The sequence below is a fragment of the Oncorhynchus mykiss genome, chromosome 12 (genome assembly GCF_013265735.2).
Source record: "Oncorhynchus mykiss isolate Arlee chromosome 12, USDA_OmykA_1.1, whole genome shotgun sequence".
In the NCBI taxonomy this organism is placed as follows: domain Eukaryota; kingdom Metazoa; phylum Chordata; class Actinopteri; order Salmoniformes; family Salmonidae; genus Oncorhynchus; species Oncorhynchus mykiss.
In genome coordinates this window covers 5,913,419-5,924,048 of record NC_048576.1, presented here as the reverse complement: position 1 = coordinate 5,924,048, position 10,630 = coordinate 5,913,419, and the positions used below count along the sequence as shown (strand labels likewise).

General features: G+C 48.3%; 1 protein-coding gene across 4 annotated transcripts in view; it reads right to left on the bottom strand.

The window, feature by feature from the left end:
- The window catches only part of hook3 (hook microtubule-tethering protein 3), a 56,353-nt gene that overhangs the window by 20,968 nt on the left and 24,755 nt on the right, over window positions 1–10,630 (bottom strand). For all 4 annotated transcript variants that reach the window (XM_036936773.1, XM_036936775.1, XM_036936771.1 and 1 more), the window contains 5 exons: window positions 10,228–10,295; window positions 10,048–10,110; window positions 7,489–7,572; window positions 5,879–6,042; window positions 553–693 (listed from right to left, as the gene is read on the bottom strand). In XM_036936773.1, the coding sequence (XP_036792668.1) occupies window positions 553–693; window positions 5,879–6,042; window positions 7,489–7,572; window positions 10,048–10,110; window positions 10,228–10,295 (520 nt within the window). The remainder of the gene's footprint in view (window positions 1–552; window positions 694–5,878; window positions 6,043–7,488; window positions 7,573–10,047; window positions 10,111–10,227; window positions 10,296–10,630) is intronic.

Genomic DNA, 10,630 nt, shown 5'->3' with positions numbered 1-10,630 from the left:
GGGTTAGGGTATAAGGGTTAGGGTATAAGGGTTAGAGTATAGGGTATAGGGGTTAGAGTATAGGGTATAGGGGTTAGTGTATAGGGGTTAGGGTGTAGGGGTTAGGGTGTAGGGTATAGGGGTTAGAGTGTAGGGATTAGAGTGTAGGGGTTAGGGTGTAGGGGTTAGGGTGTAGGGGTTAGGGTGTAGGGGTTAGGGTGTAGGGGTTAGGGTGTAGGGGTTAGGGTGTAGGGTATAGGGGTTAGAGTGTAGGGGTTAGAGTGTAGGGGTTAGAGTGTAGGGGTTAGAGTGTAGGGGTTAGAGTATAGGGTATAGGGTATAGGGGTTAGGGTGTAGGGGTTAGGGTGTAGGGGTTAGGGTGTAGGGGTTAGGGTGTAGGGGTTAGGGTGTAGGGGTTAGGGTATAGGGGTTAGGGTATAGGGGTTAGGTATAGGGGTTAGGGTGTAGGGGTTAGGGTGTAGGGGTTAGGGTGTAGGGGTTAGGGTGTAGGGGTTAGGGTGTAGGGGTTAGGGTATAGGGGTTAGGGTATAGGGGTTAGGGTATAGTTCCTACCTGAGTACATCCATTTCGTCCTTCAGTGTCTGGGCCTCGTCAGCCAGGGATGTGAGCTCTTCATTCTGTCCTCTCAGCTCTGTCAGCTCCTTCTCCAACTCCCTACAGTGGATACGATAGTCATCCTTCGCTGCCTCCATTCTGCAGACACCCCAGAGAGAGAAACGTACACCTCAGTCCAAACTGACACAACAACAACACACACAGTGACGACAGATGTGGATACACAAACTCACAGGTCACTCACAGTACCTCAAAAGCTTCAACATGAGATTGGAGGTGATGAGGTTTTCATGCAAAATGAAATTCTGAAAGTCGTTAGAGGATGTTGTGCCCAGTTGGTGCGGCTCCAGGTGAGGGGGGGTACCAAGCGCCTTAGAAAACGCCCCCGAAGGAGAGCGGTCTACCGCCCCAGAAGGAGAGGGGTCTACCGCCCCAGAACGAGAGGGGTCTAACCGGTCTACCGCCCCAGAAAGAGAGGGGTCTAACCGGTCTACCGCCCCAAAAGGAAAGGGGTCTAACCGGTCTACCGCCCCAGAAGGAGAGGGGTCTAACCGGTCTACCGCCCCAGAAGGAGAGGGGTCTAACCGGTCTACCGCCCCAGAAGGAGAGGGGTCTACCGCCCCAGAAGGAGAGGGGTCTACCGCCCCAGAAGGAGAGGGGTCTACCGCCCCAGAAGGAGAGGGGTCTAACCGGTCTACAGCCCCAGATGGAGACGGGTCTAACCGGTCTCCCGCCCCAGAAGGAGAGGGGTCTAACCGGTCTCCCGCCCCAGAAGGAGAGGGGTCTAACCGGTCTCCCGCCCAAGAAGGAGAGGGGTCTAACCGGTCTACCGCCCCAGAAGGAGAGGGGTCTAACCGGTCTACCGCCCCAGAAGGAGAGGGATCTACCGTCCCAGAAGGAGAGGGATCTACCGCCCCAGAAGGAGAGGGATCTACCGCCCCAGAAGGAGAGGGATCTACCGCCCCAGAAGGAGAGGGATCTACCGCCCCAGAAGGAGAGGGATCTACCGCCCCAGAAGGAGAGGGGTCTACCGCCCCAGAAGGAGAGGGGTCTACCGCCCCAGAAGGAATGGGGTCTACCGCCCCAGAAGGAATGGGGTCTACCGCCCCAGAAGGAGAGGGATCTACCGTCCCAGAAGGAGAGGGATCTACCGCCCCAGAAGGAGAGGGATCTACCGCCCCAGAAGGAGAGGGATCTACCGCCCCAGAAGGAGAGGGGTCTACCGCCCCAGAAGGAGAGGGGTCTACCGCCCCAGAAGGAGAGGGGTCTACCGCCCCAGAAGGAGAGGGGTCTACCGCCCCAGAAGGAATGGGGTCTACCGCCCCAGAAGGAATGGGGTCTACCGCCCCAGAAGGAATGGGGTCTACCGCCCCAGAAGGAATGGGGTCTACCGCCCCAGAAGGAGAGGGGTCTACCCAGTCTACCGCCCCAGAAGGAGAGGGGTCTCCCGCCCCAGAAGGAGGGGGGTCTACCCAGTCTACCGCCCCAGAAGGAGAGGGGTCTCCCGCCCCAGAAGGAGGGGGGTCTACCCGGTCTACCGCCCCAGAAGGCGACGGGTCTACCGTCCCAGAAGGAGAGGGGTCTACCGCCCCAGAAGGTGGGTTTACCCGGTCTACCGCCTGAGAAGGAGGGCGGTCTCCCGCCCCAGAAGGAGAGGGGTCTACAATGGATGAGCGCCGAAACCCATTGTCCAGCGTTTCCCAAAACTGGTCCTGGGACCCAAAGTAGTGCACGTTTTGGTTTTTGCCCCAACTCATCATCATCAAACTTTGATCACTTGAATCAGCTGGGTGAGGGTGACCTAGACCGCTGGCCCCCAGGGAGAGAGGTCCCATGGGTGAGGGTGACCTAGACCCCTGGCTCCCAGGCAGAGAGGTCCCATGGGCGAGGGTGACCTACACCCCTGGCTCCCAGGCAGAGAGGTCCCATGGGCGAGGGTGACCTAGACCCCTGGCCCCCAGGCAGAGGTCACATTGGGTGAGGTTGACCAAGACCCCTGGCTCCCAGGCAGAGTGAGGTCTCATTGGGTGAGGTTGACCTAGACCCCTGGCCCCCAGGCAGAGTGAGGTCTCATTAGGTGAGGTTGACTGAGACCCCTGGCTCCCAGGCAGAGTGAGGTCTCATTGGGTTAGGTTGACCGAGACCCCTGGCCCCCAGGCAGAGTGAGGTCTCATTGGGTGAGGTTGACCGAGGCCCCTGGCCCCCAGGCAGAGTGAGGTCTTATTGGGTGAGGTTGACCTAGACCCCTGGCCCCCAGGCAGAGTGAGGTCTCATTGGGTGAGGTTGACCGAGGCCCCTGGCCCCCAGGCAGAGTGAGGTCTCATTGGGTGAGGTTGACCGAGGCCCCTGGCCCCCAGGCAGAGTGAGGTCTCATTGGGTGAGGTTGACCTAGACCCCTGGCCCCCAGGCAGAGTGAGGTCTCATTGGGTGAGGTTGACCGAGGCCCCTGGCCCCCAGGCAGAGTGAGGTCTCATTGGGTGAGGTTGACCGAGGCCCCTGGCCCCCAGGCAGAGTGGGGCCTCATTGGGTGAGGTTGACCTAGACCACTGGCCCCCAGGCAGTGTGAGGTCTCATTGGGTGATGTGTTTTTACCTCCAGTGGAACAGGGGCAGCGAGGGGGCTGAGGCCACCACAGGTGGGTTGGGGGCAGGGTGGAGGGGCTGGTAGTCCCAGCTCAACAGAGAACATTGGGCTCTCACTGTCAGAGATGTGTCTGTTACTTGAACTCTGTGAAGCATTTATTTGGGCTGCAAACTGAGGTGTAGTTAAACTCTAATGAATTCATCCTCTGCAGCAGAGAACTCTGGGTCTTCCTTTTCTGTTGCGGTCCTCATGAGAGTTTCATCATAGCGCTGGATGGTTTTTGCGACTGCACTTGAAGAAACTTTTAAATTTTTAAAGTAATGGACTGTCACTTCTCTTTGCTTAATTGAGCTGCTCTTGCCATACTATGGACTTTGTATTTTAACAAATAGGGCTGTCTTCTGTATACCACCCCTAGTTGTCACAACACAACTGATTGGCTCAAACGCATTAAGAAAATAAATTCCACATATTAACTTTAAAACAAGGAACACCAATTAATGGAAATGCATTCCAGGTGACTACCTCAAGAAGCTGGTTGAGAGAATGTCAAGAGTGTGCAAAACTGTCATCAAGGCAAAGGGTGGCTACTTTCAAGAATCACAAATATAAAATATATTTTGATTGTGAGCAAGATGGCGCCAATTGAGATGGCAGCTTCGCTTCTAGTCCTTAGAAATTATTCATAAAAAAACAAAATACTGCACAGTTTACTTATGTATAATTTCTTACATTGTTAGCCCAGAAAACCTTAAGTGTTATTACATATAACCGGGAAGAACTATGAATTATCAACTATAAATATGACCATGACTCCATCTTGTTGCTGCCCTACTATAGGCAGAATCTAAAACAGGAAGCGCCCATGCTTAGGTCTATCCAACGCTGGTTTGACCAATCGGATTCCACCCTTCGAGATTGTGTCGATCACGTGGACTGGGATATATTCCGGGTAGCCTCAGACAATAACATTGACGTATACGCTGACTCGGTGAGTGAGTTTATAAGGAAGTGTATAGGAGATGTTGTTCCCACTGTGACTATTAAAAACTTCCCTAACCAGAAACCATGGATTCATGGCAGCATTCGAGCAAAACTGAAAGTGCAAACTACCACATTTAATCATGGCAAGGCGACTGGAAATATGGCCGAATACACACAGTGTAGTTAATCCCTCAGTAAGATAATCAAACAAGGAAAGCGTCAGAATAGAGACAAAGTGGAGTCGCAATTCAACGGCTCAGACACGAGACGTATGTGGCAGGGTCTCCAGACAATCATGGCTCAGACACCAGACGTATGTGGCAGGGTCTCCAGACAATCATGGCTCAGACACCAGACGTATGTGGCAGGGTCTCCAGACAATCATGGCTCAGACACCAGAAGTATGTGGCAGGGTCTCCAGACAATCATGGCTCAGACACCAGACGTATGTGGCAGGGTCTCCAGACAATCATGGCTCAGACACCAGACGTATGTGGCAGGGTCTCCAGACAATCATGGCTCAGACACCAGACGTATGTGGCAGGGTCTCCAGACAATCATGGCTCAGACACCAGACGTATGTGGCAGGGTCTCCAGACAATCACGGACTACAAAGGGAAAACCAGCCCCGTCGTGGACATGGACGTCTTGCTTCAAAACAAATTAAACAACTTCTTTGCTTTGAGGACAATACAGTACCACCGACACGGCCCGCGACCTAAGACTGTGGGCTCTCCTTCTCCGTGGCTAACGTGAGTAAAACATTTATACGTGTTAACCCTCGCAAGGCTGCTGGCCCAGAGGGCATCCCCAGCTGCATCCTCAGAGTATGTGCAGACCAGCTGGCTGGTGTGTTTATGGACATATTCAATTAATCCTTACCCCAGTCTGCTGTTCCCACATGCTTCAAGAGGGCCACCATTGTTCCTATTCCCAAGAAAGCAAAGGTAACTGAACTAAATTACTACCGCCCAGTAGCACTCACTTCTGTCATCCTGAAGTGCTTTGAGAGACTAGTCAGGGATCATATCACCTCCACCCTACCTGACACCCTAGACCCACTCCAATTTGCTTACCGCCCCAATAGATCCACAGACGATGCAATCGCCATCACACTGCACATTGCCCTATCCTATCTGGACAAGAGGAATACCTATGTGAGAATGCTGTTAATTGACTACAGACCCTGGGTCTCGACCCCGCCCTGTGCAACTGGGTCCTGGACTTCCTGACGGGCCGCCCCCAGGTGGTGAAGGTAGGAAACAACATCTCCACGCCGCTGATCCTCAACACTGGGGACCCACAAGGGTGCGTTCTCATCCCCCTCCTGTACTCCCTGTTCACCCACGACTGCGTGGCCAAGCATGCCTTCAACTCAATCATCAAGTTTGCGGATGACACAGCAGTGGTAGGCCTGATCACCAACAATGACGAGACAGCAGTGTGGTGTGTCAGGGAAATAATCGCTCACTCAATGTCAGCAAAACAAAAAGAGATCATCGTGGACTTCAGGAAGCAGCAGAGGGAGCAGCCCCCTATCCACAGACGGGACAGTAGTGGAGAAGGTTGTGTGTTCCTCGGCGTACACATTACCAACATGAATGAACTAAGGATAAAACATTACATCATATAACATCCCTACACCACCACATGTTCATTGTCGTTCATTGTGCTCTTAAGGTGGGGAAGAGAACCAGCTAGGCCACCACCTGTTTGCCGGTCATCCCTCCCCACCCATCCACCTTAAGAGTGTTACCTGAATGTCTCCTCCTGGAGATGTTCTAGCTGTGTCTGCAGCTGCAGGTGTCTACGTCCTACAGGGCTGTTCAGGTCTTCTATGGAGTCAGACTGGTTGAGACGCTCCATGAGGATCTGGTTCTCGGCCAGGAGACTACCCCTCTCCTCCTGTAGCGCTGCCACCTGGTGGTGGGGGGGGGGGGGTGGAGGAAACACGTCAATACGGTCAACTTTAAACATTTCCGAGAGGCTCATATCATTGAACAAACCATCTACTATTTAGTTCAGTTTTTACAAAAACACCATAACATGTTTCTTAAAACATAAAACACAGGATTTTTTCATTTTTTTCATGAACACACAAATTGATTTCAAAATCAGAAAAAAAGAAAAAAAAAGCAAATCACACAAAACAAACCACAACTCTTACAGGACAGTGTAAACTGGGCAACGTGCTTTTATGTGGCCTTCCCAACAACGTGATGGCAGGAACAAACTCACTTCACACATGTTTTATATTTGAGTTAGTTAGCAGACGCTGTTATCCAGAGTGACTTACAGTCAGTACATTCATCTCCAGATAGCTAGGTAGACCAGTCATAGTCAGTACATTCATCTTCAGATAGCTAGGTGGACCAGTCACAGTCAGTACATTCATCTCCAGATAGCTAGGTGGACCAGTCATAGTCAGAACATTCATCTTCAGATAGCTAGGTGGACCAGTCATAGTCAGTACATTCATCTACAGATAGCTAGGTGGACAAGTCATAGTCAGTACATTCATCTCCATATAACTAGGTAGACCAGTCATAGTCAGTACATTCATCTACAGATAGCTAGGTGGACCAGTCATAGTCAGTACATTCATCTTCAGATAGCTAGGTGGACCAGTCATAGTCAGTACATTCATCTCCAGATAGCTAGGTGGAACAGTCATAGTCAGTACATTCATCTCCAGATAGCTAGGTGGACCAGTCATAGTCAGTACATTCATCTCCAGATAGCTAGGTGGACCAGTCATAGTCAGTACATTCATCTACAGATAGCTAGGTGGACCAGTCATAGTCAGTACATTCATCTCCAGATAGCTAGGTGGAACAGTCATAGTCAGTACATTCATCTCCAGATAGCTAGGTGGACCAGTCATAGTCAGTACATTCATCTCCAGATAGCTAGGTGGACCAGTCATAGTCAGTACATTCATCTCCAGATAGCTAGGTGGACCAGTCATAGTCAGTACATTCATCTTCAGATAGCTAGGTGGGACAACCACATATCACAGTCATAGTCAGTACGTTCATCTTCAGATAGCTAGCAATATACTGCATCTAAAGTCAATCTGGCGACGTTAAAATGATGACAAAAAGGTTTTCCATCAGTCCTAAAACGAACGTTCAGGCAGGCATCAGTCCTAAAACGAACGTTCAGGCAGGCATCAGTCCTAAAACGAACGTTCAGGCAGGCATCAGTCCTAAAACGAACGTTCAGAACAATATTAGGTCGAAACTTGCAGCCTGTGATCAGGACACCATGGTGAACTATGACCTAGACCTGTAGCCGTCACAATAATGCAGTCAGAGTCCGAGCACCTGTTCACATAAAGCAATTAAACCAAAACTTGAGGCCAACCTGCATGTCCAGCTCGTGACATCTCTGTGCGATCTCCTCCTTGGTGACTAGAGCGTCGTTCAGATCCTCCACGGTCTTCTTCAGCTGGAAATAAAAACTAATACGTCAGAATTGACATGGAAAAATTCAAAATAAATGCTGATACACGAAAATCATGTTTATTGTACAGTGGCAAGAAAAAGTATGTGAACCCTTTGGAAATACCTGAGTTTCTCCATAAATTGGTCATAACATTTGATCTGATCTTAATCTAAGTCACAACAATAGACAAACACAGTTTGCTTAAACTAACAACACATAAACAATTATACGTTTTCATGTCTTTATTGAACACACCATGTAAACATTCACAGTGCAGGGTGGGAAAAGTAGGTGAACCCTTGGATTTAATAACTGGTTGACCCTCCTTTGGCAGCAATAACCTCAACCAAACGTTTTCTGTAGTTGCGGATCAGACCTGCACACCTGTCAGAAGGAATTTTGGACCGTTCCTCTTTACAAAACTGTTTCAGTTCAGCAATATTCTTGGGATGTCTGGTGTGAACCGCTCGAGGTCATGCCACAGCATCTCAAATCGGGTTGAGGTCAAGACTCTGACTTGGCGACTCCAGAAGACTATTCTTCTGTTGAAGACATTCTGTTGTTGATTTACTTTTGTCTTGTTGTCCTGTTGCATCACCCAACTTCTGTTGAGCTTCAATTGGCAGACAGATTACATTCTCCTGCAAAATGTCTTGATAAACTGGGGAATTCATTTTTCCATTGATGATAGCAAGCAGTCCAGGCCCTGAGGCAGCAAAGCAGCCCCAGACCATGAATATTTTGCCAGTAGCACTGTGGAACATCCAGGTGCGCTTTTGCAAACTTCAGACGTGCACCAATGTTTTTTTTTGGACAGCAGTGGCTTCTTCCGTGGTGTCCTCCCATGAACACTACTCTTGTTTAGTGTTTTACGTATCGTAGACTCGTCAACAGAGATGTTACCATGTTCCAGAGATTTCTGTAAGTCCTGAGCTGACACTCTAGGATTCTTCTTAACCTCAATGAGCATTCTGCGCTGTGCTCTTGCAGTCATCTTTGCAGGAAGGCCACTCCTAGGGAGAGTAGCAACAGTACTGAACTTTCTCCATTTATAGACAATTTGTCTTACCGTGGACTGATGAACATCAAGGATTTTAGAGATACTTTTGTAGCCCTTTCCAGCTTTATGCAAGCCAACAAGTGTTTTTTATAGGACAAGGCAGCTCTAACCAACATCTCCAATCTCATCTCATTGATTGGACTCCAGGTTAGCTGACTCCTGACTCCAATTAGCTTTTGGAGAAGTCCTTAGCCTCGGGGGTTCACATAATTTTTCCAACCTACACTGTGAATGTTTAAATGATATATGCAATATAGACGAGAAAAATACAATAGTGTTATTAGTTTAAGCAGACTGTGAAGATGAGATCACATTTGATGACCACTTTTCCAGAGGGTTCACATAATATTTCTAGCCGCTGTATTAATAACCTCTTGAAACTAGGGGGCACTATTTTTTATTTTGGGAAAAATAACATTCCCAAAGTAAACCGCCTATTTCTCAGGACCAGATGCTAAAATATGCATATAATTAGCAGCTTAATTATTAAACAGCTTAGGATAGAAAACACTCTAAAGTTTCCAAAACTGTCAAAATATTGTCTGTGAGTATAACAGAACTGATATTGCAGGTGAAACCCTGAGGAAAATCTAATCAGGAAGTGCCTCTTATTTTGAAACCGGTGTCTTCCTATGCACCCCTATTGGCCATTGAAAGGGATATCAACCAGATTCCCTTTTCTACGTATTTCCTAAGGTGTCTACAGCATTTTGATGTAGTTTCATGCCTTTATGTTGAAGAATGAGCGTAAACGACTACATTGCGTAAGTGGCCAGCTGAGGACTCTCAGAGTGATTCTTGCGTAAAAGACAGAGGTAGTCATTTTTCCTCTCGCTCCTACTGAAAAGCCAATTGTCCCGGTTGATATATTATCGAATAGATATTTGAAAAACACCTTGAGGATTGATTATAAAAAACATGTGCCATGTTTCTGTCAATATTATGGATATAATTTGAATTTTTGACCGGTGGATTTCTGAACATAACGTGACAAACAAACAGAGGTATTTTGGGTATAAAAATACTTTTTATGGAACAAAAGGAACATTTGCTGTGTAACTGGGAGTCTCGTCAGTGAAAAGACCCGAAGATCGTCAAAGGTAAACAGTTAATTTGATTGCTTTTCTGATTTTCGTGACCAAGCTTCCTGCTGCTAGCTGGACATAATGCTATGCTAGGCTATCGATAAACTTACACAAACGCTTGTCTTGCTTTGGCTGTAAAGCATAATTTCAAAATCTGAGATGACAGGGTGATTAACAAAAGGCTAAGCTGTGTTTCGCGAATATGAATATTTTAGAGTAATATTTTTTGTCCGTTGCGCTATGCTAATTAGTGTAGTTGATGACAATTCTCCCGGATCCGGGATGGGTGGTTCTTAAGATATAAACATTCTCTGGAACATCGTATCATCTCACCTGTCTATCGATGTCAGCGTACAATTCATTTCCTCCAACAACTGGACACTCTTTGCTCATCAGCTACAAAACATGGAGACAATACACAGTGTGATGTCATCAGTTACAACACATGGAGAGCCTACACAGTGTAGTACGTGTCAAAGCACAAAGTCCTTTCAAATGTTTACAAAGGCCTACCTCTTGAATGGCTGTCATGACAACATGTTGAACAGATTCCTCCAGCATCATTATGGTCTGGATGTTCTCTAGAAGGGCAGAGAGAGAGACAGAGTGAATGACTACATGTTCAGTCTAAGAAGTTCAGATACACCATGACAACATCTGAGCGTGACGAAGCCTTGAGATGTTGAATGTTGAAGATAAACTGGGAGCCTCTCATCTTAAAACACATCCTCAACTGAACTCTGGACACTGTCAAGACCCTTCAAACCTCAACTCTGGACCTCCAAGCCATTGTATTTATTGTTCCCCTCTAATCAGGGACTGGTTTAGACCTGGGACACCAGGTGGGTGCAATTGATTATCAAGTAGAACAGAAAACCAGCAGGCTCTGGACCTTGTAGTGAAAGAGTTGAACACA